This window comes from Meles meles, chromosome 5, assembly GCF_922984935.1.
Source record: "Meles meles chromosome 5, mMelMel3.1 paternal haplotype, whole genome shotgun sequence".
Lineage (NCBI taxonomy): Eukaryota > Metazoa > Chordata > Mammalia > Carnivora > Mustelidae > Meles > Meles meles.
Window position 1 is genome coordinate 82,836,589 of NC_060070.1, and position 27,524 is coordinate 82,864,112.

Genomic DNA, 27,524 nt, shown 5'->3' on the forward strand with positions numbered 1-27,524 from the left:
ACTCTAATATACTATATCCTAAGTTATATCTTATATTATTCTAAATTAAAAATTATTTACCAGATAACAAGTTTTAGTTTCTAACACACCAAGGAATTATCACATCATGAAAAAAAAGATTATTTTCTGTCTGAAAGTTTGATTAATGTCCAAAGCAAAAACTATTTCACAGGAACTTTTCTATTTAAATTACTAATTTAGCTTTAAAATACTATTTTCTATTTTGGGGAAGCAAAAAAAAAATGAGGCAATTAAAAGTGAAATCACATTTTCCCCCATATTGGGGAAAGAGAGGCTGTGGGTTTTTCCAGTTGTTTTATATCACTCAAAATTGCAATGAACTTCTGAAAAATAAACCCAGAACATAAATAATTTTGACAAATATATCCTAGAAAATAGGATTATCGAGGCATCTCTTCTTTCTTTCCCCCAAGTATAAAATCAGAGTATTATTAAATATTCATATATTTTTAATGATTAAATATTTGTGACCTCCAAATTATGCAGACAATCAAGTTAGTGTTTGAGTTCTCATCTGCTCATTTCTCTTGAGAAATCTATCATGAGCATACTATACCAGTACTAAGGATAAAGCTTTAGATTTCTGGGAGCAACTTAGAACAGTAATATTTCTTCTAGATCCTTCAATAACCATTATCTTTTCAACTGAACTCTGATTTATATGTACTGGTCTTCAGTATTTTGCATAGGTAAATCTGCCATCCCACAAACATCAGCTACTGTTTTGAGGGACTACAGATAATTTAGATTGTGTGTCTTAATTTTTTTTGTCTAATTCCTTTCTCAGAACTGTTTTCAATATATTTTTTCTTGAGCATATTATAAATAATGTCCTGTGTTTTACTGTCCCTTTTATATCCCTCTTTCTTTCACTTAGTTGATTTCTGAATGTTTCCCTTTATTCCTTTGATTTTTTTCCTTCCTAGCGGCACTCTCTGGGTGAAGCTTTGCATAAATCTATCAACAATGTAAGTGAGCGGCACTTACAATTTGTACACAAGGGCATGTTGCACTTTTGATTTTGCATAAATATCATCACTGCTTTAAAGCTTTAACTTATAAAAAATACACTTCTGCATTCAGTAAGTCATGTTTTGTAGATGGGTTACAAAAGCTTTCAGCCATTCGTTTGTGTATGTGCATACATCTACCACATTGTATTAATGAGTATATTTTTATTATAGAGCCAAGCAAGATTTTACCTCTCATGAATAAAAATTCATTATTTGAATGTTTACTTTAAAAATATTTTTTGAAAACTATAAACTAGTTGACTGTTGTAACAATGCAAATAAACGTACATTTGCTTTTGTTGAACTATTTTTTAAGAAAGTAGTATCAAACAGGTGTTAGCTGAGAAGGTTCATGTGATTTCTCAACATAATTTATATTTTGATATTGTAATTATTAAGAGATTTAAGTGAAATGAAGCAAGTCCCTTTTCTATGAATTGGCAAAGGTATTGTTCTTAAATATGTAGAAATTAAGCCTCAAAATAATATTCCAATTTAACACGCATTTAAAATTTTTCATATGTAATATGAAGAGAAAAAATGAGATTTATTTTTACCATACTCAAAGCTGTTCTTTAAAAATAACAGAGCTGAACATCCTTGAATATTTTTCTTGATATCCAAGGGCAGAGGTCTGCAAACATTTTCTGTAAAGGGGTAGATGGTACATACTTTTGGCCCTGTGGGCCGCAGTTTGTCTGGCAGCTACTGATTCTGCTGTTGTAGGATGAAAGTGGCCATAGACAATGTGCAAGTGAATCTGGGTGGCCATGTTCCAGTAGCACTTTATTTACAAAAACAGACTACAGTTTGCCAACTCCTGTCTTAGGGGAATCAAAGCTTGAGTTGGGAGATGTTCTGTGAAATTTTGATACTTCTGGAGTGAAACTATTTTGTCATAACTTTCTAAATTCTTTCTACAAGAAAACATTTTATCTACTTTTAATATTAAACCTTGTTTTCTGTGTAAAAAATAATTAGAAATACATGAACAAAGGGGTACCTGGCTGGTTACATCAGTGGGGCATGGGATTCTTGATCTTGAGGTTGTGAGTTCGAGGCCCACATTAGGTGGAGAGATTACTTAAAAATAAAATCTTTATAAATACATGAATACATGTAACACCATTTAAAAATATATTTAAAATTAAACAACAAAGATATTTGAATGTTGGTGAAATGAGGCTACATTTAGAAATTCGCGTATTAAAAAAAAGAAATTCACAGATAGTAAAATTTGGGCATGATCACTATATTAAACCAGAACCACTGTATATAAACCATATGTACTAATTGGAATAGGAGTAAGAATCCAAATAAGGTTATTATCAGAATTAATTGTATTTCAGAATACTTGTGACAACATAGTTACATTTTCTTAAACAGCTATAAATGAGTAGTTATAAATGAAAAAACAACCTTAAATTGAAGTTAAATGTTAGTAACTAGAATGGGAACACCTTGATTCATCTCTTACAAAAAAAGTAAAAGGGGTTGGTGACACAATGAAATTCCCATTAATTAATTTCCTTTTGTAATATAGTCAATCAGTTCTTCTGATCAGTTCTTCTACTCTGTCATTATCCAAACAAAATTCCATCTTGTCAGTGTTGTTGAGCAGGGTGAGCATCTCCCCACCTCTTCCACACATTCTTTCCCAGCCTTCCATGCAAGTTTTCTGTTACAGACTGCCTTGTTCTAAAAAAGAAGTGGTTATGGATACTTCTGTCCTTTATAAAAGCTTTCTAATTTTTTTCAACGAAGAATGAAGGGGTGAGTGGGAACATATTACCAAAATAGCTTAAGGACATTAAGTAGGCATTGTTGTGGTTCTTAATTGATAAACTCACATCATAGGTTTTCTTAGAAAAATACCAAGAAATTATGAACAATTCAGAATTTTCTCAGAATGGTCATAATTACCCTACACTTAAATTTATTTTCTTTGCTAGACTCTTTAAAAATAGCAAATTAGTGGTTCAAAAGGGGGGAAAAAGGAATTAAAATATTCAGGGACCTTCAGACATTTTATGTGAACATTTATCTAAGTTGTTGACATTGTAATAAATTATCTTTACTGTCCTCCAAGCCTCTGTTAACGGTTTTTAATGTTGCCTTATATATTTGAAAGTATTGAACTGAATATCATATGGTTAGACTTTCTAAGAATTTGTGTTGACCTTTCTTGTCAAAAATGATAAATATTTTGGCTTAATATAATTCCATGTCCCATGTTGACATCCTATCAGATCTAGTAACTCAGATTTGATTCATTGTCTATTTTGAGGGTGTTTTTTCATGCACCACTGTGAAGGGACAAAATCCTTGTGAAACTGACTGTAGGAAATAGGTAAGGCTTTCCTTTCTCTACAAAAAATGTATCCATATGTTTTTAATTTTAATTTTCATCTTTTTGAAAATTTTACAACACTATTTTCAAAAAGACATCAGTGTTTTAAATGGTAGAGATCAGAGTGGCAATTACTTTTGGCCTTTAAAATTATTTACAAAGTACCTCATATCTGTCAATCAATAGAATATGTTATAAAATTTATATTAAACACCTGTGGTAAGAATTTTTAAAAGAGGACTGAAATTCTTTTTTGAAATACGAATTCTTCTGGTTTATTTAAAACCAACAAAATAAAAAGCATTAACATTTAAAATTAGAACAAATGTATAGAAACTAATACATATACACGTACTTTGAACATATAATTTGAACAACCATTTTCATTTAGTCAACAAATCCCTTTCTATAATTTTGTAATAAAAATACTGACCAAGATTGCCCAAACTATTTGACACATAGTCTATTTTTGTTCTCTTTTATTTTGAATTAATGAAGTTATATATTAATATGTATTTCCATAAAATATACTAAATTCAGCTGCTTAAATTACAACTATAAAACATTGTTCATTTTACATTGCTTTGCTCATTATTTCTGTTTTAAAGTGCCATGTAATTTTCATGTTGAATAAAGGCTGACAATTTAATGCAGTGCTACTAATTTCTTTATAAAATGAACAAAGAAGTTTTGATGCTGCGTTGCATGATAAAGGCTTTCTGCATATAATTCATGTACTGGTCTTGAGCATGAATCCAGAGATTTTAGATAGCCTTAATATTATTTTGGTATGCTTTCAAAGTTAAGAATACAGAATATCTAAACTAAATATATTTGAACGCTACACTGCATGATAATGTCTTTTTGCGTGTTTTATCCAGCATAGTTGCAAAGATTAATCTTATATCCTAAAATGAAAAATATACTTTGGAATTCTTTCACGGTAAAGTATATTAAGTGTAAAATATTAAGTAAAATATTTAAGTGTATTTTATCTAAGCTAGAGAGGTTTGAAGTGTGCTTTGATTTTAAATATATAACTATATGACTATGGTACCTCTTTTTAAATGTTGTATTTCTTCATAAGTTTCATCCTTAAATAGTTAAAGTGTGAGTCACTTGTAGTCAGATTAACATATAAGAACTCCTTTTATTATTATTATTATTATTAACAACACATATTATTTATTTCAGGGATACAGGTCTGTGAGTCATCAGTCTTATACATTTCACAGCACTCCCCATAGCACATACCCTCCCCGGTGTCCATCACCCAGCCACCCCATCTCTCCCACCCCCTTCCACTCCAGCAACCCTCAGTTTGTTTCCTGAGATTACGAGTCCTCTGTGATTTATCTCCCTCTTTGGTTTCTTCTTGTTTCATTTTTCCTCTCTTCCCCTATGATCCTCTACCTTTTCTCAAATTCCACAAATGCAGTGAATTTTTGAAGTGGGTATTGCAGAAAATCAGATACACTGCTATGAACTGACTGGCATATCCCTCAGTGCACACTTAACTGGAGTACTGAACCCAGGGCTACTACTAGCGCATGTAGCACTGTGTGCAAATTGAAGAAACAAGCCCCTTTTTGAGTCGAAGCAAATGCGTGTCAGGGTAGACAGCTTCATGAGCAGTTTGTTCACTGGCTGGATTTTAGTCCCTTAGCCAGGGGCCAATTAGTAGCTTTGACAATATCAATCATTATTCTACATGTAACATAGTCTTTTCCTAATGTTCCCATATATGTTTTTTAAAAGTTTTCAGCACAGACAAGACAGTCACATGGGTCCCCATGCTGGGTCTGTGACAAGGGTTGAACTTGGGAAGAGAGTAGGGTAGGCAGATGCCTTTTCTATTTCAAGAACGAGCTAGTTGGGAAGAAAATGACTCTACCAGTTACACATTAGTGTTCACAAACACACATTTTTATTGCCCTTTACCCTTTTATGATTTACTTTTTCTTTCTGGATTGTTCTTAATATTCATTTCATTCTGATCTTCTTTGCATAAAATGGTAAGTCACATAGTATAATTTGTCTTACTCTTCCAGCTGTACAGATACGGCCTTAATTGTTGCTGTAATATTGTCCTTATTTTTCCTTATTGTTTTTTGCATCTGTGGTGATTCTCCCCCTTTTTCTTTCCCAGACCCTTTGTGAAACATCTGAACCATCCTATATCTGCCTTCCATCAATCAAAAAATCTTTTCCCATTTACATATACTCACTTTATAGTATCCTTTCTCCCTTAGCCTTCTTGGCCGTAGAAACTGTTTTACTTGTGTATAAACACGTATCTTAAATTATTGACTGGAACAGATTTGACAACTTTTTTTTTTCCATTTTATTTATTTTTTCAGCGTAACAGTATTCATTGTTTTTGCACAACACCCAGTGCTCCATGCAATATGTGCCCTCCCTATTACCCACCACCTGTTCCCCCAACCTCCCACCCCTGACCCTTCAAAACCCTCAGGTTGTTTTTCAGAGTCCATAGTCTCTTATGGTTCGCCTCCCCTTCCAAATTTTTTTTCTTTTTAATAAACATATAATGTATTTTTATCCCCAGGGGTACAGGTCTGTGAATCGCCAGGTTTACACACTTCACAGCACTCACGATAGCACATACCCTCCCCATTGGGGAAGATTTGACACCTTTTATCTGCTTCTCCTATGTTCTCCTTAGCTTCAAACTTCTATTAGAATATGGTTGAGTAATCTAATTCCAAGTTACAGTTTCCTGCTTATGAGAAGAGAAATAGATAAAATTAAATGGTTATATCAAATGTATACGTGTAAAAAATATATATATACACACACGTACATATATAAGTGTTTCATATTTTTATTCTGCATCTTCACATAATATGCAGACATATTAAGGGTGATGTCTGTGTACAAAAGGAGTAACAGATTAGTTTTCCTTAGTTAAAGAAAAGTACCTGTCATTGCGAGGCTATAAATAAAGGATTTGGGGATGTTTGTGGTTTTTAAAAAAGCTTAAAGGTTTACAAATCCTTTGAATTAAATCAAAATTCAAAAGTGAAAATCCTTTTTGTTTACATAAGGATTCCAAGTTATAAATGGATAAATCTGTTAAAGAGTAATTTTTAAATCCCCAAATAATCTTAGTTAATATTTATTGAGCATTTACTACATGTCAGGGACCATTCTAAGTGAGCTATGTGTAGTAACACTCTTCAACTCACACAGCCTGGTGAAGTATTAATAGAGCAAGTGGCAGAGCTAGGATTTTAACTCAGAGTCCACATTCTTAACTACTCAACTTTACCACCTCACAAATAAGCAGTTTAGCTTTTTATACTATCTCCTTAAGGTAACCATAACCTAAAAAATACATTAACATTGGTTGTCCCATTTTTTATTTCATATTATAAATTTTTATTGCAATGTAACATTGGTATTCATTGTAATAAATAGGTGTATTCCTAAACATGGGCTACAGTGAGTCCACAAACTTAATACCACTAAAACAGTCTATTTTTTAGGATACTAAAAATAGATTTTAAAGTGGTGATACCTAAATATTAAGTATCTATGAAATATTTTAAAACAGTTTAAGTGGATACTTATTTAAGGCTATTATTTTACCATAGTTAATATTGTTGACATGCTTTTTTCCCTTAGACTGGCAATTTGTGAAATATGCCTTGTACTTATTCTTCATTGTGTACCATTCTGTGGCATAGATTTCCTTGCTGAAACAGAATCTGGAGATGCAGCTTTCCCAGTCTCAGACTTCTTTGCAGCAACTGCAAGCCCAGTTTACACAAGAACGACAACGACTTACACAAGAGCTTGAAGAATTAGAGGAACAACATCAACAGAGACATAAATCTTTAAAAGAAGCACATGTCCTTGCATTTCAAACCATGGAAGAAGAAAAAGAAAAGGAACAAAGAGTAAGTTTAATATGATATATGTTCAAGGGTAATCCAACAGCCTAATAATTACCAGCCTTCAAATTCTTAATTTTTTGCCTCCAAATTATATATTGCTTTATTTCATTGTGTTTTCTAGAATCTGACTTCTTCTGGGGGTCAGAATGATTAAACGTACACACCAGTTACACAGTTAAAATAAGGCCAACATTTTATTTCTGTTTCCCAACATAATGCTGAGTTCATGATGAGACTAATACACCTTGTCATATAGTTAACAGCAGTTAAATAAATTTAGCGTGGTCCTACTGAGCTGTAACCACAATAATCACTTAGTATAATTTTGAACTTTTATAATAGTCTTTCATCAAATTTTTAATTTTCCTCTTTCAGGCTGGATCTACAAAAGACACATACATATCCAAGGATTTATTTTTTTCTAATACCACATTTTTTCCCTTACACTTCCTCTCCCTTATATACAAAATTCACAATGAAATTAAATTTGGAGACATTTTTAAAATGATACCTTTCCCTATATACAGCCCCAAAGGCTATGTGAAAAGTAGTGATATGGACAGATCATGCAAAAGAGATTTAAATCAATTAGAGACATTATTGGGGTAATTAAATTGTATGCCAGAATCTCCCCATATCCATTATTTCCTTCTTATGAAAACACTAGTTTGACATAGTCTTAGTGTAATTAATTGTGGTTCAGTTTCTTTATACCTTATTTTTCAGTTTCTTCTAAGGACCTTGTGATTATTAAGATAAATATTTGATAGAAAAATGATGTTTTACTAACAATGATTTTCACCATATGTAGTTGTTACTGATATAGATTGCTCTTAATCCTTTATTTGGGTGTGGAACTATTTTAAGAACTGGTGGGCTATAAAGAAATTGTTAAAACAAAAAAGTCATATTCCTTTAAAAACCATTAATTTGCTTATACAGTAAGTGGTAGTCTCTCAATCTTGTCCAGAAGGTTAAGGAAGTTTCTTTAGTCAAAATTAGGCCTTATTTCCATTATCCCTGATAAGTATAGGTACAAAAACTGTTAACAAATTATTAATGAAGCAAATTCAACAATACACTGAAAAAAATCTGAACATCATGATCACATGAGTTTTATTCCAGGGATATAAGAATGGTTCAATATCTGCCAATCAGGGTAATTACTACATTAATAAATGAAGGATAAAAATCACATGATCATCTCAATAGACGCAGGGAAAGCATTTGACAAAATCCAGCATTCATTTATGAAAACTCAATAAAATGAGTATAGATGGAACATGCCTCAACGTAATAAAGGCCATATATGACAAACCCACAGCTATCCTCTTACTTAAAAAAAAAGCTTTTTATTTAAGACCAAGAATAAAACAAGGAAGCCCACTCTTGCCACTTTTATTCATTATAGTATTAGAAGTCCTAGCCACAGCAGTTAGAAAAGAAAAAGAAATTAATGGCATCCAGATTGATAAAGAAAAAGTAAAACTATCACAATTTACAGATGATATGATATTTTATACAGAAAACCCATCATGTCAATAAGAGAAAAGATAAGAATCATATGATCATTTCAGTAGATGCTGGAAAAGCATTTAACAGAGTATAACACTGATTCACAATAAAAGCTTCAACAAAGTTAGAGGAGACCTACCTCAACATAGTAAAAGCTGTACATGGAAAAATCCACACAGCTAATATCATCCAAAATGGGGAAAGACAGAGCCTTTCCCCTAAGGTCTGGAATAAGACAAAGATGTCTGCTCTCACCACTTTTATTCAGCATAGTCCTGGAAGTTCTAGCCACAGCAGTCTGACAACAAAAAGAAATAAAAGACATCCAAATTGGGAAGAAAGAAGTAAAACTTTCACTATTTGCAGATATGATATGATATATATGATACTGTGTAGAGAAAACCTGAATGACTCCACCAAAAAACTGATAGAACCGATAAATGAATTCAGTGAAGTCACAGGATACAAAATTAATGTGCAGAAATCTGTTGCATTTCCATACACTAATCACAAAACAGCAGAAAGTGAAACTAAGAAAACAATCACATTTAAAATTGAACCAAAAATAATAAGATACCTAGAAATAAACCAGACCAAAGAGGTAAAAGACCTGTACTCTGAAAACATTGAAACACTGAGGAAAGAATTGAAGATGACACAAAGAAATGGAAAACCAATCCATGCTCATGGGTTGGAAGAACAAATAATGCTAAAATATCTATACTGCCCAAAGCAAAGTACATATTTCATGCAATCCCTATCAAAATACCAACAGCATTTTTCACAGAGCTAGAACAAACAATCCTAAAATTTGTCTGGAACCACAAAAGACCCTGAATAGCCAAAGCATTCTTTAAAAAGAAAAGCAAAGCTGGAAGTATCACAATTGCAGACTTCAAGTTATATTACAAAGCTGTGGTGATCTGAACATTTCACTATTAGCACAAAAAAGACACACAGATGAATGGAACAGAATAGAAAATCCAGAAATAAATCCCCAGTTACATGGTCAGTTAATCTTTAAGAAAGCAGGAAAGAATATCCATTGGGAAAATGTCTCTCCAACAAGTGATGTTGGGAAAACTAGACCACTTCCTTACCCCATACACAAAAATAAATTCAAAGTGAAGTAAAGACCTACATGTGAAACCTGAAACCATAAAAATCCTAAAAGAGAGCACAAGCATAATTTCTCTGATACTGGCCATAGCAACTTTTTTCTAGACAGGTTCCTTTTAGGCAAGGATACAAAAGCAAAAATAAACTCTTTAGTCTATTTCAAAAAAGGAAGCTTCTGTGCAATGAAGGAAATACTGAATAAGAGAAGATATCTGCAAATGACATACCTGATAGAAGCTTAATATTCAAAATATATGAAGAACTTATATAGATCAACACCCCCAAAAAACAAATAATCCAATTAAAAATGGGCAGGAAACATGCACAGGCATTTCTCCAGAGATGATACACAGATGTCCAACATACCATGGGAAGATGTTCAACATCACTTATTACTAGGGAAATGCAGAATGAGATATCCCCTAACACCTATCAGAATTGCTAAAATCAGTGACACAGGAAATAATAGGCATTGGCAAGGATGTGGAGAAAAGCCTCTTGCACTGGTGGTAGGCATGCAAACTGGTGCAGCCACTTTGGAAAACAGTATGGAGTTTCCTCAAGAAGTTAAAAATAGAACTACTCCATGATCCAGCAGTTGCACTATTGCGTGTTTACCCAAAGAATACAAAAGCTAATTCAAAGGGGTACATGGAGCCCTACATTTATAGCAGCATTATTTAAAATAACCAAGATATGGAAGCAGCCTAAGTGTCTGTCGATAGATGAATGGATAATGAAGCTGTGGAATCTGAATGATGGAATATTACTCAGCCATTAAAAAGAAGTGAAATCTGCCATTTGTGACAACATGGATGGACCTAGGAGCTATTAAGTGAAATAAGTTAGATGAAGGCAAATACTGCATTATTTCACTTATATGTAGAAAATTTTAAAAGCAAAACAAATGAACAAACAAATCTAAACAGACTTATGAATACAGAGAACAAGCTGGTGGTTGCCAGAGTGGAGGAGGTGGGGGGGATGGGCAAAAAGGTGACAGGAATTAAGAGGTACAAACTTCTAGTTATAAGATAAGATATGGGGATGTAGTCAATAATGTTGTAATAACTTTGTATGGTGACAGATGGTAACTAGACTTAACCATGGTGATTATTTCCTAGTGTTCATCCGTGTTGAATCACTATGTTATATAGCTGAACCTAATACTGTATGTCAACTGTTCTTCAGTATGGCCCATAAATACACAATAAGCCTTCAGTGGTAAATAACCTATTCATTGATATCATTTGTGAATTAGAACACATAAGCTCTTCTGTCAGTACTTTAATTTTATATATTCAGTCTCTTTGAAACCTGAATCCTGTTTCAAAAGAAATCAGAACCTGCAATTTTATTGTCGTTAGGTAGCCAAGATAACATCTAAACTAAAAGTCCTTTATATTGCTATAATTGAAGAAACCTATGCTTTATTTTTCAGAAATAAACACTTTAGAAACAGTGAGCATTAGTAGCCAAATATTAATTTATAAAACAGTATTTTAGAGTAATGGTTAAAGATATAACCCTATCTTTCTCAGAAACCCATCATGTTGCTGATTATGCTAAGAACAACCCTTCCTGGCACAGTTTAGTCTCTAAACTTGAGGTACCTTGAGCTCTGTTTTTTTCCCGTGACCACATACCTTTTCTTAGTCTCAGCGACCTGTGCTATGTTTTCTGTGGTCAGTCTTGTAGAACTAATCACATGAGAGGTTTGTTTACTTTTCCAGTTACCTACTTTCACACCTTTGCTTCTGTTTGCACATGCCTATAGAAAGGTGCTATAAAATATTTGATAAGGTTGCAGTTGTAAAATCCATCACCATCTCTTTCTGATCAAAAGATCGCTTCTTATTAATGCCCCTCTCCTCTCCTCTTTTTCCTAAGTTTGTGCACACAGAGAAATGTGTGAATTTAGGTGGCTTACCTCCTTGGCAACTTGGGACTGTGACTTTATTTGAAAAGGACCTTAGGTAAAGGGCCTACCCGTATCCCAGTCCAGACATGCTATATTGAATTAAACTGATTTCATAAGGCTTGTTCTACTGAAGTGACCCTACTAATTTATTTTCTAAAGGCCATTATCTTTTATCTAATTTTCCTGAAAATGAATTACAAATGCCTTTTCTTAATAACTGAGTTTTAGTCTGAGGGTTGCTGTGGTGGGGGAAAGGATAGGGTGGCTGGGTTATGAACATTGGGGAAGATATGTACTGTGGTGAGTGGTGTGAATTGTGTAATACTGATGATTCATAGACCTGTACCCCTGCAACAAATAAAACATTATATGTTAATTTAAAAAAGTTTTTTTTAAATAACTGAGTTTTAGTAATTTTTTATTTTGTTTGCATTTCCTTTCTGAATAATTTGAATATGTTTCTGCTGTTTTAGGCCCTTGAAAATCATTTACAACAAAAACATTCTGCAGAGCTTCAGTCATTAAAAGATGCGCACAGAGAGTCAATGGAGGGTTTCCGGATAGAAATGGAACAGGAACTTCAGACTCTTCGGTTTGAATTAGAAGATGAAGGAAAGGCTATGCTTGGTATTTTGAAAGGATTATAATCTTGTCATATTTATTTGCATGTTCTACTTTAAAACTCAGTATGAAATCACAGCTTTTTTTAAATGTTTGAAACACCAAAATGAATATCTAAGTGTTTTGTATATTTGAGGTTACCAGATAAAGAGGTGAGTGTGGAGGAGTAGAATGGATAGAACAGAAACAGTGGTGTGAGGTCCCCTCAACTTTCCCCTTACTCTGGCTGTGTAAGCAACACTCACTGATGCTTCTACCTACCCTAAGGGACTGAGCAGAGTCAGGACATTCAGACCTTCCATTCTCTAGTGACTGAAAGGAGTAAATAGGCATGGAGCCACATGTCCTTAGACTTGATGGTCATATGGGTATTCTCCACTTCAGGATTTTGTTTTTAGAAGAAAACTCATGTTCAGGTCTGACTTTTTGTCTAGGTATTTTTCAGATATTTCTTTAATGGGATTTTAACCTTTGAAGTAATCAAATCACTGCCCTTTTTATAAGGAGATCAGTTGAGATTTGAAGGAAAATTGCATATGTATTTAAAGAGTTGTTTTGGTGTTGTTCAAGAACTTTTTATTCCTACCATCTCATTTGCTTTTTGTTTTTTCCTCCCTAATTCTCTTAAGAGTTTTTATTGTATGTTTTCACATTTCAGTGGTATACTCTTTCCAAGTAGGAATTGGGAATTAAAAAGACAGTGTTGTGGATACTTTGGGCCCCAAAAGCAAAGCCATTTGACCCAGTTCATTGTCTCTACTGTTGCTGGGAGCCCTAGGCCAAGTCATCAGAGCTCTCTCCTTTTCCTCCTTTATAAGCCACTGTGATAGCTAGGGTGAAAATCATAGTGAGACTATTTATCAGACATTTGTGGGATACCTCTTTACATGCTACAGAAACTGCTGAGCAAAAAAGAATTAAAAAATGAACTGCTGCTCTATCTTTATAAAGACGCAGCTAATAGTCGAATGTAGTGGTAGTCTATAAAATTCTTGTCCACGGGATGCACAGATTTTCCACAGCTGTGTGAGGAGAAGTAAAACAGGCCCAGTGTTAGCACTATTGTTTAGTCCATTGAAACTTGATTTCAGTGCCTCTTTACTGGCAAAAGGACTTTTTATGATTTTTTTAAAATTAAAGTTTACTTTGAGATAATTCATAGATTCATATAAGCTTGTAAGAAATTATATAAAGAGATACTCTGAGCCCTTTATCCATTTTCCCAAAAACTATAGTTCTTATCACAACCAGAATATTGACACTGACATTATCAATGTATAGAATTCTTCCATTACCGTGTTGATCCTTGTTGCCCATTTATAGCAACACCCACTTCCCTTTCCTCCCCACCTTTATTCCTGGTAACCATTAATGTGTTGTCCATTTCTGTAACTTTGTTATTTAAAAAATGTTATAAATGTAATAGCGTGTAACCTTTTGGGGATCGCTTTTTTTCACTCAGCATAATTTCCTAGAGATTGGTCCAGGTTGTTGTATGTATCAGCAGTTTGTCCCTTTTTATTGCTGAAGAACAGTTGCTGTCCTTCACCCATTGAAGGACATCTGGTGTTTCCAGTTTTGTGTAAGTGTAAATTTTCATTTCTCTGGGATAAATGCCCAGGAATGGAGTTGCTGGGTCATATGATGATTGTAGGCTTAGTTTTTTTGTTTTGTTTTTTTTTTAAAGAAACAGCCCGACTGTTTTCCAGAATGGCTATACCATTTTACATCCTCCCAGCAGTGAATGAGTGACAGTTTTCTTCCACATCTTCACCAGCATTTGATGTCACTGTGTTGTGTATTTTACTCTGCATTTCTCTAATAGCTAATGATGTTGAACGTGTTTTTATGTGTTTATTTGCCATCTATATATCTTTCCTAACTGACTTGTTTGTAAAAACTCTTGAGTTTTGAGAGTTCTTCATGTATTTGGATACTTAGTCCTTTGTCAGGATCCTTCAGGTCTAATTTTGCCCCCATTATTCCATTGAAATTACCCTCCCAGAGGTCACCATTGAACTTCAAAATTCCACTGCACTCACACTTTTCTGTTCCCTGCTCTTTAATCTCATGTGCTAGTCCTGTTTCCCATGCATCTGTTAAATGTTGCTGTTTCCCAGGATTTAGTTCCCAGTGCTCTGGTCCATTTTTCGGTTTTCAGGCTTTTCCTGGTTGTTTGGATTCACAACTATAGCTTTCAAGTACCATCTGCTTTGCTAGTGACTCCAAATATGTATTTAAGACCAAACTGCTTTCCTTGTGAATTAGATTTCTGTTTCTTACTGCGTATTAGGATTTCTGTTTCTTACTGCATTTCTGTTTCTTACTGCATATTAGAATACTGCATATTCTAATTTTACATTTTTTTTTTTTTAAGATTTGTTTATTTGACAGATAGACGTTACAAGTAGGCAGAGAGGCAGGCAGAGAGAGAGAGAGAGGAGGAAGCAGGCTCCCAGCTAAGCAGAGAGCCCGATGCGGGGCTCGATCCCAGGACCCTGGGATCATGACCTGAGCCGAAGGCAGAGGCTTTAACCCACTGAGCCACCCAGGCGCCCCTCTAATTTTACATTTTTAAATATTAGCTTAACATCTCCCTCAGGTCCAAAATGTGTTGCCATTCCTATAGCTCCCATTTTAATTTAGAGTATTACTGTTTACCCAGTTGCCCAACCCAGGAAGGTAGAAGATGCGTTTAACTTCTTTTCTTTTGCTTCCACATCCTGTTAGTTCCTTCACTTAGATATTCCCTATATCTGTTCTCTCTTCTTGAGTCCTTTTGTCATACGCAGTTCATGGTCATATCATTTTTCACCTGCGTTATTACCATAACCTTTTCATTGATCTTTTTCCTGCAGTTCACCCTCCAGACTCCCATCTGGCTAATCTTTGTTAAGACTCAAATCTCACCATGGAACTTCCCAACTTTAAATCTTTCAGTGACTCCCGTGTCCTACCTCATTGCCTGTCAAGTTTTTCCACAGACGTAGCCCTACACCAGGGAGACTGAACTTACATAGAGGTCTCAGGAAGAGCCTAAGATGACTAGCTCCAAGCACAGCATTTCTTTGAAGTTGTCTCATGTTTTAGCTTTAAAATGTACAATTTGCCTTTTATTCATATCTCTTTTGTATTAATGTGAAAGTATTGACTTTCCTCAAAATCTTCAAGTACAATTCATGTTTCAGAAGATGATCGTGTGTACTCTAAAATTCCCTCATACGTACTGCCACATATATTCCAGATTGAGAACCATGAACTCAGACATAAAGTCAACAGCATTTTGTGCTTAAACTCTCTCAGACTGGGCTCCATTTTCTTTCTACTCTGACCACGTGCTCTGTGGGCACCCAGCATACCAGTCTTTTTACAGTTTACCTCGTAGGTTTGGTTTTCTGCTTTTGCATATGTTATCCCTTCCTCATTAATGCTTTTCTCTTTCTCCACTTGGGAGAACCCTTACTCAAGTGATTTAGAGTGAGTTACTGTGATAGTTCCTTTGTGATAGCATTCCCAGTTTCCTTCTCCTAGGACATCTGGATTCTTCTACCACTGTGCTTTCATTATAGCTAATATTCATCTCTGCTATTCCACTTAATTCCCTGGCATGATGCCTTTCCCTCTAACCTGTGCAGTTATTAGAACAGGGTCATATTTTGTTCTCCCTTCGTGTAATACCTGGCATTCAATAAATGTGTATTGTATCAAATAATCTCAAATTCAAATAAAACTCATAACTTACATGGAGCACTGGGTGTTGTGCAAAAACAATGAATACTGTTACGCTGAAAAAATAAATTAAAAAACAAAAACAAAAAAATAGACTATGCTGTCCAAACAAAAAAAAAAAAAAAAGAGGGAGCCTCAAATCCAGCCCCATGCTCTGGGAGGAAAGTGGTGGGTCTCAAGGTCTCAAAGTAAAAAAGAACTTTGGTTGCAAACCTTAATCTTCATCTTTATCATAGAAATATACAATATTTTCTTTATTTATGTATATAAAATTTATTTATGTATATAAAATATTTTATATTTGTATTTATAAATAGTAAAGTCTTAATAAAAAAGGACGAAGGTTGAAAAAAAAAAAAAAAGCTCATGACTTACAGATCAAAGCATTCACCAGCCAGTGTTTAACATCTTTCAGAACTATGTGGAAGAATTCTTACCTGGGTGAGAAGGTGCTTCCTAAATGAACATATGTTATGGTACTGTTCAGTTCCAAAATGTTAGTATTCCAATACTGAATGAGAAAAGTTAAAAAATAATTTTGTCTCCTTTCACACCTTACTGGCAAATCAAAAGCCTGTATGAAACACCTTGATCCATTTGAGCAGTTGAAAATTTTCTTATCCTTACCAAAACTAGATGACCTTTAAATTCATGATATTCTGTGATAGTCTAGGATATCTAAATGGGCATACACAAGTGTCCTAATTTAAAAAAATAATATTCTGTGACTTTTACAATTTTTATGTGAAGTATCAATAATATTTCTAAAATATATGGACAGTTTTTATTGCCCTTGTATTCCAGCTTCCTTACGCTCAGAACTAAACCATCAGCATGCAGCTGCAATTGATTTGTTACGGCATAGTCATCATCAAGAATTGGCAGCTGCTAAAATGGAATTAGAGCGAAGCATAGACATCAGCAGAAGACAGGTAAAGGAGGACATTCTGTTATGTGATGATTCCTTAAATGTGAATAGATTTGAATGTTGACAGTTTTCTGAAAATTACTTTGTAATAACTAGTATTTTCACTAGTTATTATTTATCATCTATATTGAAGAATCTTATTTTTAAAGGAAATCGGTAACTTGACTTTAGCATATTGGTCATAAAATTCATTTTTGAGCTTTACTTGCATTTTGAGAAAGCGGACAAAATATAAATAATATGAAGAGTGAAGATAGAATACTATGAAACAGCACTGTATATAGAACTTTCCAAGATGATAGACCTGTTCTATATCTGTTCTATCTACTATGGTAGTCACCGGCCACATGGTCCTATGTCTAGTGTGACTGTGTCTGGTTTTGTTTAATTTTTAAATAATTTAAACTTGAATTTAAATAGTCATACTGGATAGCATAACTATAGAGGTAGCAGGTGCTCAAGAAAAAAGATAACTGATATTTCCATATCACTTTAACACAGGTACTACTTATGCTTTTTAAACTTTACTCTTTGGCCAAGTGTACTCCCTTTAGTTAGAGAGTTTATGATCTTAAATGTCTGGATGGATGGCATAGTGCAATGAAGGCCCTCATTTGTTAGACTTAAAACTTGGACTTTGTTAGTCTTTAGCTATGTTAAATGATAAGCTCAAATTTTCTCTTCATTGCTATGAAGTTTTACCTGAGTCACTTTATAACCACGGAGGGAAGTTTTATTTTCTCCTAACTGGCCAACACTGGAATTGACAATGTGTAGATAGACATTGTAGAAAATGGTAACTTCTAGGAAAATGGAAGGGAGCTTATCTTTCAGACAAGGTAACTGCTATATCAACACTAAGCAGAAAGTCTGCTTCCTGAGCCATAGGGTGTGTGTGTGTGTGTATGTTGGCCTAGCCTCCGTGATGCAGGGCCTTTTTAAATGAAGGGCCAATGGTGCCAGCATTTTATTGTAAGCCCACATAACTTGGTCAGTGTGTAGGGACCCTGCATTCTAATCTCAGCTCTGTTGTTCATTATAAACCATCCTTGGACAGGTATCTTTTGGGTATTCATTTCCTCATCTGTAAAATGTGTGGGAGATGTACCTTTATTGTCTTTTGGGCCTCTTGTCATCATGATATTATCCATATAAACTGTATCCATATAAACACTTCTTACAGATGGGAAGAGAAGAGGCCTTTAGGTTTTATTTTAGCAGTTTGGTTTTAAAGCAGGATCATTACATTTGGCATTCCAGTATGCCATTTTCTTTCCCTTAGATAAATGCAGAAAGCAAATATTAGGAAACTTTTAAGAATTATTTGTAGGGCTTCTGGCTTGCTCTGTCAGTAGAGCATGTGACCGTTAATCTGCCTAGAGGTTACTTAAAAAAAATTATTTGTACTTTGCAGAGTAAGGAACATATGTGTAGAATAACAGATCTACAAGAGGAATTAAGGCACAGAGAGCATCACATCTCAGACTTGGATAAGGAGGTGCAGCACCTTCATGAAAACATAAGTGCCCTAACCAAAGAACTGGAACTTAAGGGGAAAGAAATTCTCAGAATACGAAGTGAATCTAACCAACAGATGAGGTATGCCATTAATTACAATAGAAGGAATATACAGCGTTATCTAAAAGACTGTTGTATAGTAGTTAGAAATACAAGCCTATTTTTATGACTAGACTGTCTTCTAGTAGATCTTGAAGACCGCTTCTTATTTTTTTTCTTGACTGCTATAATTTAGAGCATAGATGAAGTGTTTGTATTTTGAACAATGTGTATGCATTCAGTAACTTTGGAAATTGTATATAATTAACTAAATCTTTATAAAATAGAATTTAAAAAGCATTAAAGGAGACAACTTTAACAAGCTAGAAGATTAGAGCAAAGTAAGTAACTTACTTTAGGCTGTTTCCATTAATTTTCTACATATTATACCTAAAACCATTTCAAATTTGGTAGAGTATAGAAAGTTTTGAAAGCTTGACCTCAGAATAACATATTCTTAACTAAAAATAAATTAAACAGGTTGCATGAACAAGATTTAAACAAGAGACTTGAAAAAGAGCTGGATGTCATGACAGCAGACCATCTCAGAGAGAAAAATATCATGCGGGCAGATTTTAATAAGACTAACGAGCTACTCAAGGAAATAAATGCAGCTTTACAAGTGTCGTAAGTCATATTGTATTAAAGAAAATTCATATGTGGGAAATAAACTGAGGAGACTGTGTCTAACCTCAGATTAGCTACTCTTTTAAATCTAATTGATACTTTAAAAAGAAAACTTAAATGCTGTATTACAGGTGGTAATTATAATGTGATATTTTCATTAAAGAGGATAAGGCAGTTGAGTGGCTCTCAGCTACCATGGCTGCAGTTCCACTAGGACAATCCTTGCCTAAAGCCTGTCCCTCAGAATCATGAGCTGTCATGCTATGCTGAAAACTCTAGAGATGTCCATTGTATGATGTTAAGGAAAAAGAGCATATTGTGGCCAATAGGAATATTATGATCCCATACATACACTAATAATACATGTTTTATATACAAATAATCAAAAGAGCTTAAAAAACAAATACAAAATTTTAATGATAGTACTTCCCTCTAGGGAGTAGATTACACCATAATCACCCCCATAGAGGTGGGGAAGAGCAAAATCTTCCTTTTTATTTTTTATACTCTATATAGATATTGTTGGAGTTCCTACAAATAAGCATTTAATTTTGATTTTAAAAATTAATGAAAATAAAACATCAGAAATAGTTACTCATATATAGTAACTCCAATATTGTTAAAACCAAGATTTCTAATTATTGCTTAATGTTTTAAGGAAGTATTTAACAGCCCCTCTCTTTCCTACACGCTTATAAACTGTTAACAGCCACTGTGCAAGTAGCATTCACTCCCATCTCTGAGGGCTGAACTCTAGTTCAACTTAAATGATCTCAGAATTAGTCTATTCTAAGCTGCTGATGCAAATGATTTATTCACCTTAGTCTCTCTTCTTCTAACCAGTTAAAAAAGCTGCATAAAAATATATAGATATCTCCACATTCTTAAGTAAAGTCAAAATAGTGACTAATCCCATTAACCTTAGTCTCCAAGTAAAACTTAAAACTCCTAGTGTGACTGTGCCTTATCCTCCCATGTCAGCCACACTGACCTCAGTTTCCTTCTAAGATTCTGTGTTTACAGTCTAGAATAATCTGTCATTAACCTGATTACCTTCCCCCAATCTCAACTCATCTTCTCCCAATCTCAAACTCATTTTCTCACATTTTACCCATTTAACTAATTAAGCCTCGTAGTAAATATTGTTACATATATGTAGTATATATACCCACAGTCACTTAAGCTGAAACAAAAAACAGACACCCCCTACCTTGCTCCCGTCACCTTGCTCCCCCAGCCCTGAGTGGTTGACGATTACTTCAGCAGCTCCTGAAGTGAGATACGCTCTCCTGGATACACACAGAATTTTCACATTAATAGGCACTCAAATGTTTCCTGAATGAATTTTTTTGAGGGTTCCCTAGAGCATGTACCACTTCATGACGTTACACTTGAAATGTGGAGGAGACTCATGAGATCATTTTCCCAGTCAAAGTGATTCTTTAGTGTTTGGTGTTTGGGAGGTAATTTTTAAATACTTTTGAGCCACAGTAAGTGCTCATAATCTTGCGCATTTTGCAAAAATTAGTTAGAATAAACCCTACTGTTTACTTTCCCTTCTCTTGGCCTCATTGGACAGAGGCTGAAGTCTGGCATCCCCCTCTTCGCAGTCTGAAAAAACATCTCACAAAAAGAATAACCTCTGTCTGTCCATGTGTCCTGTCTCCTTAGGAATGTTAATTTACAAAGATTAAAGGTTTGTTTCTACTTTATTCTGTTTTATGTGGGTTTATACATTATGAATTTTCAGTAGATAACAAATTACTTTTTTATATTGTGATTTTTTTCAATGATCAAAGAACTAGTATTTACTCATGAGTCAAATATTTTATCTGCTTTTCTAGATCTACCATTTGTTTTATGCTAGGTTAGATTAGGTCCATGCTAACTGACTGTATTTCTTTTTTCAACAGAAAACTACCACTATCATATAATTAGTCTTTAGCTTAGGTATTTATTCTTTTAGTTGAAGCCAAACATACATACCAATGTATTTGGACCAGCGCTGTCCAGTCGATTTTCTGTGGTAATGAAAATGTCCTATATTTGCTCTGTCCAGCACAATTGTTATTAGCCACACACAATGGCAGATAAACATTTGAATTGTGGTTAGTACAACCAAGGAATTAAATTTTTCATTTAATTTTAATTCAACAGTAAATAGCCACATATAGCCTACTGGCTACCGTACTGGAAAGCACGGTTTTATACAACTGGATATTTCTGTTCCATATCCCTAAACGAAGCCTGCTTGAATCTGCTGAATAGCTTAGATCAGAGGTGGTGAGCAAGGAGAGTGCATTCCAGCTTAAGGAGCCAGGGGGGCAAGACTTGAATGTTCTCAGCCTGTTGCAAGGGACTAAGGGCACCTTACTGAAGTTCCTAACCAACTGCAGGCTGACTTTAAATCTTTGAAATTGGAAAAACCCTGTGGATTTGTGGAAGTGGGCGGTAATGGAAGGACTGGAGGAACGAACATGGGTCAGGCTGAATCCTGGAGTGGAGGGGCCTCTGGCGCACCTGGAAGCTTCTTGCTTCTGTTCCCACCCCAAATCCTGTTCGGACATCAGGGAAGAGAGGACTAGAAATTTAAAGACCAGAAAGTATCCTCTAAACATTGTAGAAATGGTAATGAGTTCTGTAGCTCTTATGGAATGATTACTAAAAAACCTCTTTTCTAATGCTGGGTACTAAGGTCTTAGATTTTTGAGAGATACTGTAGTAAAAACCTTGTGTCTAATATGTCGCAGTTTTTGTTTGAGAAACAAATGAGAGAATGAACGGTTTTAAAGAACTTTAAGCTTAATCTAAACATATATAGAACTTGGAATCATTATAGTCTTTTTTATGCAGAAAAGGGGGTTCAGAGATAATTATTGATTGTCTAAGTTTACATTAACTTCTCACTGTACTGGAACAAAAGATAGTTTCTTCTTGGGGGAAACATCAAATTTTCTGTACAGGGCTGTTAAGTAGGTCAGGAATCCCTAATTGAAAAGTAACACTCTACCATGCCAGAATGACTTACTCTTTAAAAGTTGTTTGAGTTCTTTTATCCATAATACCTTGTTGTTCTTTGTTGTTTGATTTTTAAATTACCATTCTGGTATGTTCATAAACTTTGTGAGGTAAGGAAAAAGTATTTCTATTGTCATGCATCAGAGTCCATGCCCATAAATTATGGGGAAAGAAAGGTGCAGCATTAAATTTCTTCAGTTATATATTTCTTTTCTTAAATTCCAGAGAGGATGGTATAATAGTTTATCCCTACAATTAAGATTCTAAAATACCTCTGTGCCAATACTGTTGTTTGGCCTAGAATCTCAATTTACTGACTTTGTCAATTTTTTTTTTTAAAAGCATGGGAGAACTGCTACCTTGAAAATATTTTTATGCATTTCATACAACTTTTTTAGGTATTCATATTTTTGGTTTGTGTTGTTCACAAACTCTAGACTTTGACCTATATATTGTTAGAGAAAAAAAAAAAAATCAGGGCATGCCTGCCTGGGGAGAATCCAACAGTGACCTAATTAGACTTATATATGTTTTACTTGTGTTTTCTCTCTGTATTTCTTTTAATGGAAATCTATACTTTGAGTAAAAGACTGACTTGTATGTTTTCCTCAAAACAGTGTTTTCCAGGCCTTAATCTTTCAGAATTTGGTCATTTCTGACTATCTTTGATACTGCTTTCTTATTTTTAATTGATTCATTGTAACTTAAAAATTTAACAGGAAGATTTTATTATTTCTGCAGTAAAACCATTATCACTACTGAAAAATTGTATCCATTTTCTAAACAGAAGCTAGGCCATAATTACAAATATGTAAATTCTGTGACAATAAAACAATGTTATTAGATTCTAGCTAGCTGTTGCTGCTGCAGGGCAGCCTGAGCCCTGTGAAATAGGGTGATAAGCATAAGTTGTGAAGGCCATTTAAGATACAGAACCACACTAAGATGCTTCCTTCTTGTGACCAGAAAGATTAAAGGAGGACAAAGTAAGATCATTCCCGGTAGCACCAGCTGTTCACACCTAGTCTTTGGGAAACTAGGCAGGTCTAGAGAGCTGCTGGGGGCAGCTGAAGAAAGGGACCAGGCTTTGACTTGAAATGGATCAGTAATACCACGTGTTCTTTCTATTAGAATTTTGAAAGACTTAGCAATTCTGGAAGTATATTTGCAATTTAAATCTAGATCATATTACTTGTTCTCTCCTTTAATGCTTTCCCATTTGTGTTTATATGAATTGTTTCTTCAATGTAATCAATTATTTTTTCCCGTTTAATATCAAGGTATCTTTTTAAAGTTTTTTGGGGGGGATCTTTAACTGATAACAATTTTATAGGTAAATGAAAACAAACACTAGAATTCTAGAATTGAGGTGTATGTAGAACATATGTATGCAGAATGTATGTAGAACATACACCAGAGCAAAAAAGGTGGTTCAGGTGATTGTTTTAGACTCCCTTTACTTTAACGTCTCATTGTACTAAAACAAAAGAATAGAAATAATAGTTTTATTTTTTATTTTGTTTAATAATAGTTTTAAATAAGGCATTAAATTGAGCTTTTTAGCAACTATTTACTTACTGCCAAGTATTTTTGTTCAGCTATAGGAAGCAGTTCAAAAATCTTCTTTTGCTTTTGACGATAAAGTACCACAGTGACATCTTGTGGCAACTCTGGTATAAACCCCATGCTTTCTTCCTTGACCAGATAGATCATTGTTTCTCAGGCTTCTTAAAATTTTGCCGATAAAATATCATATCATGATAAAATGCAGGGTCCCTCTGTGTGAGCCAGTGAAGCAGATTTTTCACTCAGCCTGCATTATCACAAAAGAATAAAAGATAGTGAAACTAACCTCAAACTGAACTGACAAAGTCATCTCTGACCCTGAGACATTGACTTCCTAACCCCACACCTCCCTTTACCCACATATCTTCCCGAACCCAGAAGATTAGAACTTTAGGTTGGGCCAAGTTAGTGGAGTTTTTTACTGAAATTCCTAAAATACAGAGATTCTTGTACCCTTCTAAAATTGGGGAGTGGGAGTAGATCACTGATTCCTAGATGATAGATTATCTAAAAGTTACTCAGTGTGTGTTGCATACATTTCTCTGTGCATCTTCATTCACCATGATTTTTATTGAGCTTACATTCTGTCCTTTTACTTTGAAAACAGTAAATTTTTAAATGGCTGTCATTATTTAAATTTTCTGCTTCCCCCACCCAAACCCCCACTTGAGCCAGCAGTTTCCATTTGCATCTTCTTCATTCTGCCCTGTCCAATATCGATATTTTTAGACTCTGCAGGGCCTGTGGTGCCTCTTCTCATAAAAGGTGGCCTCTATTCTAGAGTTTTGTTTTGTTTTGTTTTTTAACGTTCGTTATTCTAGAGTCTTCAACGGCATTCAGGCCTATTGCCTTCTCATCTCATTCAGGGCAGAAGTAGCCTAGAAAATAATTATCTTATCTGATGAATCTTTTTTTACAGTGTTTGTGTATTAGCTGATCATACAAAATTTTTAAATTGTGTTTCCCTTAAGCCAGGAAAGAATGATGTTGTGTATGTGTCCTTTGTTTCCCTTTCCTCTGTATCTTTTCTTGTTCCTTTTCTATGTGTTACCAAGCCTTATGTCATCACACAGGAGTGTATTTTTGGTAAGTTCTCCTGATGGTGAAACCACAATTCCAGCATCATACCTATGTTTAGAGCTCAGTATCATTCAGTATATCATTGCTTCTACAGAGCTTACCTCACCTCATCCTGACATACTGTTGAATGACTTACAAGGGGTGAATTCTTCTGAAAGTAATCTGTAAAGTCTTTAATAACATCATCTACCCCCTTAGAGCCTTTAATAACACTACAGCCACTTGAGACAATGTTATTATGTTGAAAAATTTAAGGAAAAATTTTGCTTTTAAATTTTATGTGTGTTCAATTGGACCAATTTGAATAATATAGATATAGAAGAATGCGTCTGAATCCTGTCAATGAACTAAAAGGTTTCTTGTTTTCAGACTAGAAGAAATGGAAGAAAAATATCTAATGAGAGAATCAAAACCAGAAGATATACAGATGATTACAGAATTAAAAGCCATGCTTACAGAAAGAGACCAAGTCATAAAGAAACTAATTGTAAGATTTGGGGGTGGGGGAATGTAACCATGTTAGTTACCATGTTTGCCAACCAACAGTCTATTGGCTAAGTATTAAGTAATGCTAAATGAAAATTGAAAGTATAAGATATGTGCATTGTGATTAAAAGTTTATTAAAAATGTTCATGAATAAGGATAAGAAATATAAAGTAATTTTAAATTTGGTATTAGGTAAAAGGATTGTGCCTCTTTTCAGTATTTTTTGAAAAGTCCTTAGTACTTACTTTATGTTTAATAATGTCATTGGAAGCACACAGTTAATATGTTATTGAAGGTGTGTATTGTTTATGTAGAATTAGAATTGGATAGGAAGGAACACATGCATACATTAGCCTGCACTGTGTACTTCCAGCTAGTCGTATTATTTTACCCTGATCCAAGGAGATACTCCACGGGGAAAGGGATCCATTTTCTTAGGATTCTAACTAAGAGAAGCTACAGGCTCTCTCTCTTTTTTTTTTTTTTTAAGATTTTATTTATTTGACAGAGAGAAATCCCAAGAGAGGCAGGCAGAGAGAGAGGAAGGGAAGCAGGCTCTCCTCTGAGCAGAGAGCCCGATGCGGGACTCGATCCCAGGACCCTGAGATCATGACCTGAGCCGAAGGCAGCGGCTTAACCCACTGAGCCACCCAGGCACCCTACAGGCTCTCTCTTGAGAGTCTTCTTTTTTTTTTAAGATTTTATTTATTTATTTGACAGAGAGAGACACACAGAGAGGGAACACTAGTAAGGAGTGTGGGTGAGGGAGAAGTAGGCTCTCTGCTGAGCAGCTCAATCCCAGGGTCCTGGGATCATGACCTGAGCCAAAAGCAGACGCTTAACAACTGAGCCACCCAGCGCCCCTCTCTTGAGAATCTAGGTCCAGTGAGATGTTAGGGTCTCTGAGCAGTCCATTAGGGAAGAAAATACAGTTTTAACAATAAATAAACTGACTTCATTATTCTTCAAAATGAGAAATACAGTCAACACCCTGAACGCACCTGATCTTGTCTGATCTCAGAAGCTAAGCAGGGCCTGGTTAGTACTTGGATGGAAGAATAAGAAATACACAAATGTCTTAATAACTCATAAAACATTTTAGAGTTTTCTAAAATTATATATCCTGATCAATACTTAAAATAATTTTTACAGTCACTAAAAAAAATTTTTTTTTTCAGGGTAAAACTAAAAATAGAATGCTAATCACTCTACTGGTTCATTGATCTCTTTAACTGAAAACTGTGGATGTTAGCATGCAAAGAGGGCCTAGAAGCATTTATTTCTGAAGTCTTTTCTTTAGCTTCTCTTTTTTGGCATTTAGGAAAGTCATCCTGTTGGCTTGGACTATTAAGTTCCTGCTAAAAGCAGCCAGTTATCAATTGGGTTTCCTTATGGAACCCAGGAGCAGACATTGGCAGGATTTTCTAGGCATTGTGAACATGAGCACAGTTCCTCATAGATTCCTCTGATTACCTTCTATTCCACACATGAAGTTAGCACAGGGTTTAAATGTAATTTATTTCATCTATGCTAGAAATAGCTTTTCCAATTCTTAGTGAACAGATGTTAAAGATATAGTTTTATTTTATCCTCACAATAGGATAGGTATTAGACTTCAAAGAATAAAGCAAACACAAAGCAACATAGCTAGTTGGTGACAGATTAGAAATCCGGGTAAGGGTTGTTCTACACTCTTCCTACTACACACCAATTCTGCGGACTCTGAAGCACATGGGCGGAGATTGGTGCAAATGACAGTGGTAACTAAGAAGGGGATGAAGTATCTGGTTCTACTAGAGCAGAGTTGTGCTTTTCACACTCATGTGTTTACTTCTTACAGTCTGTTCAGTTGACACATGGTGGTGGTGAAGTAAAAGGCAAAGGATTTAACTGTATGTAGGTCACTTTTTCTCTGGCCAGTGATTAGAACTGCTGTAGTACAGTCAAACCTTGAACAGTGCAGGGGTTATAGGGCACCCAACTCCTTGCATAGTTGAAAATCCATGTATAACTTAACTCCCTGAAAACTGGATTACTAATAAACTACTGTTG

The 27,524-nt window shown here is 34.6% G+C and overlaps 1 protein-coding gene across 6 annotated transcripts in view; it reads left to right on the forward strand.

Moving 5' to 3' along the window:
* Nucleotides 1–27,524, forward strand: part of FAM184A (family with sequence similarity 184 member A) — a 116,877-nt gene that overhangs the window by 83,915 nt on the left and 5,438 nt on the right. For 2 of the 6 annotated variants that reach the window (XM_046006738.1, XM_046006732.1), the window contains exons 10-16: nucleotides 948–989; nucleotides 7,095–7,307; nucleotides 12,333–12,486; nucleotides 17,014–17,141; nucleotides 18,552–18,736; nucleotides 19,175–19,321; nucleotides 25,355–25,472. In XM_046006738.1, coding sequence (XP_045862694.1) covers nucleotides 948–989; nucleotides 7,095–7,307; nucleotides 12,333–12,486; nucleotides 17,014–17,141; nucleotides 18,552–18,736; nucleotides 19,175–19,321; nucleotides 25,355–25,472 — 987 coding nt within the window. The remainder of the gene's footprint in view (nucleotides 1–947; nucleotides 990–7,094; nucleotides 7,308–12,332; nucleotides 12,487–17,013; nucleotides 17,142–18,551; nucleotides 18,737–19,174; nucleotides 19,322–25,354; nucleotides 25,473–27,524) is intronic. The other 4 variants (XM_046006734.1, XM_046006736.1, XM_046006733.1 and 1 more) reach the window with 4 other exon arrangements.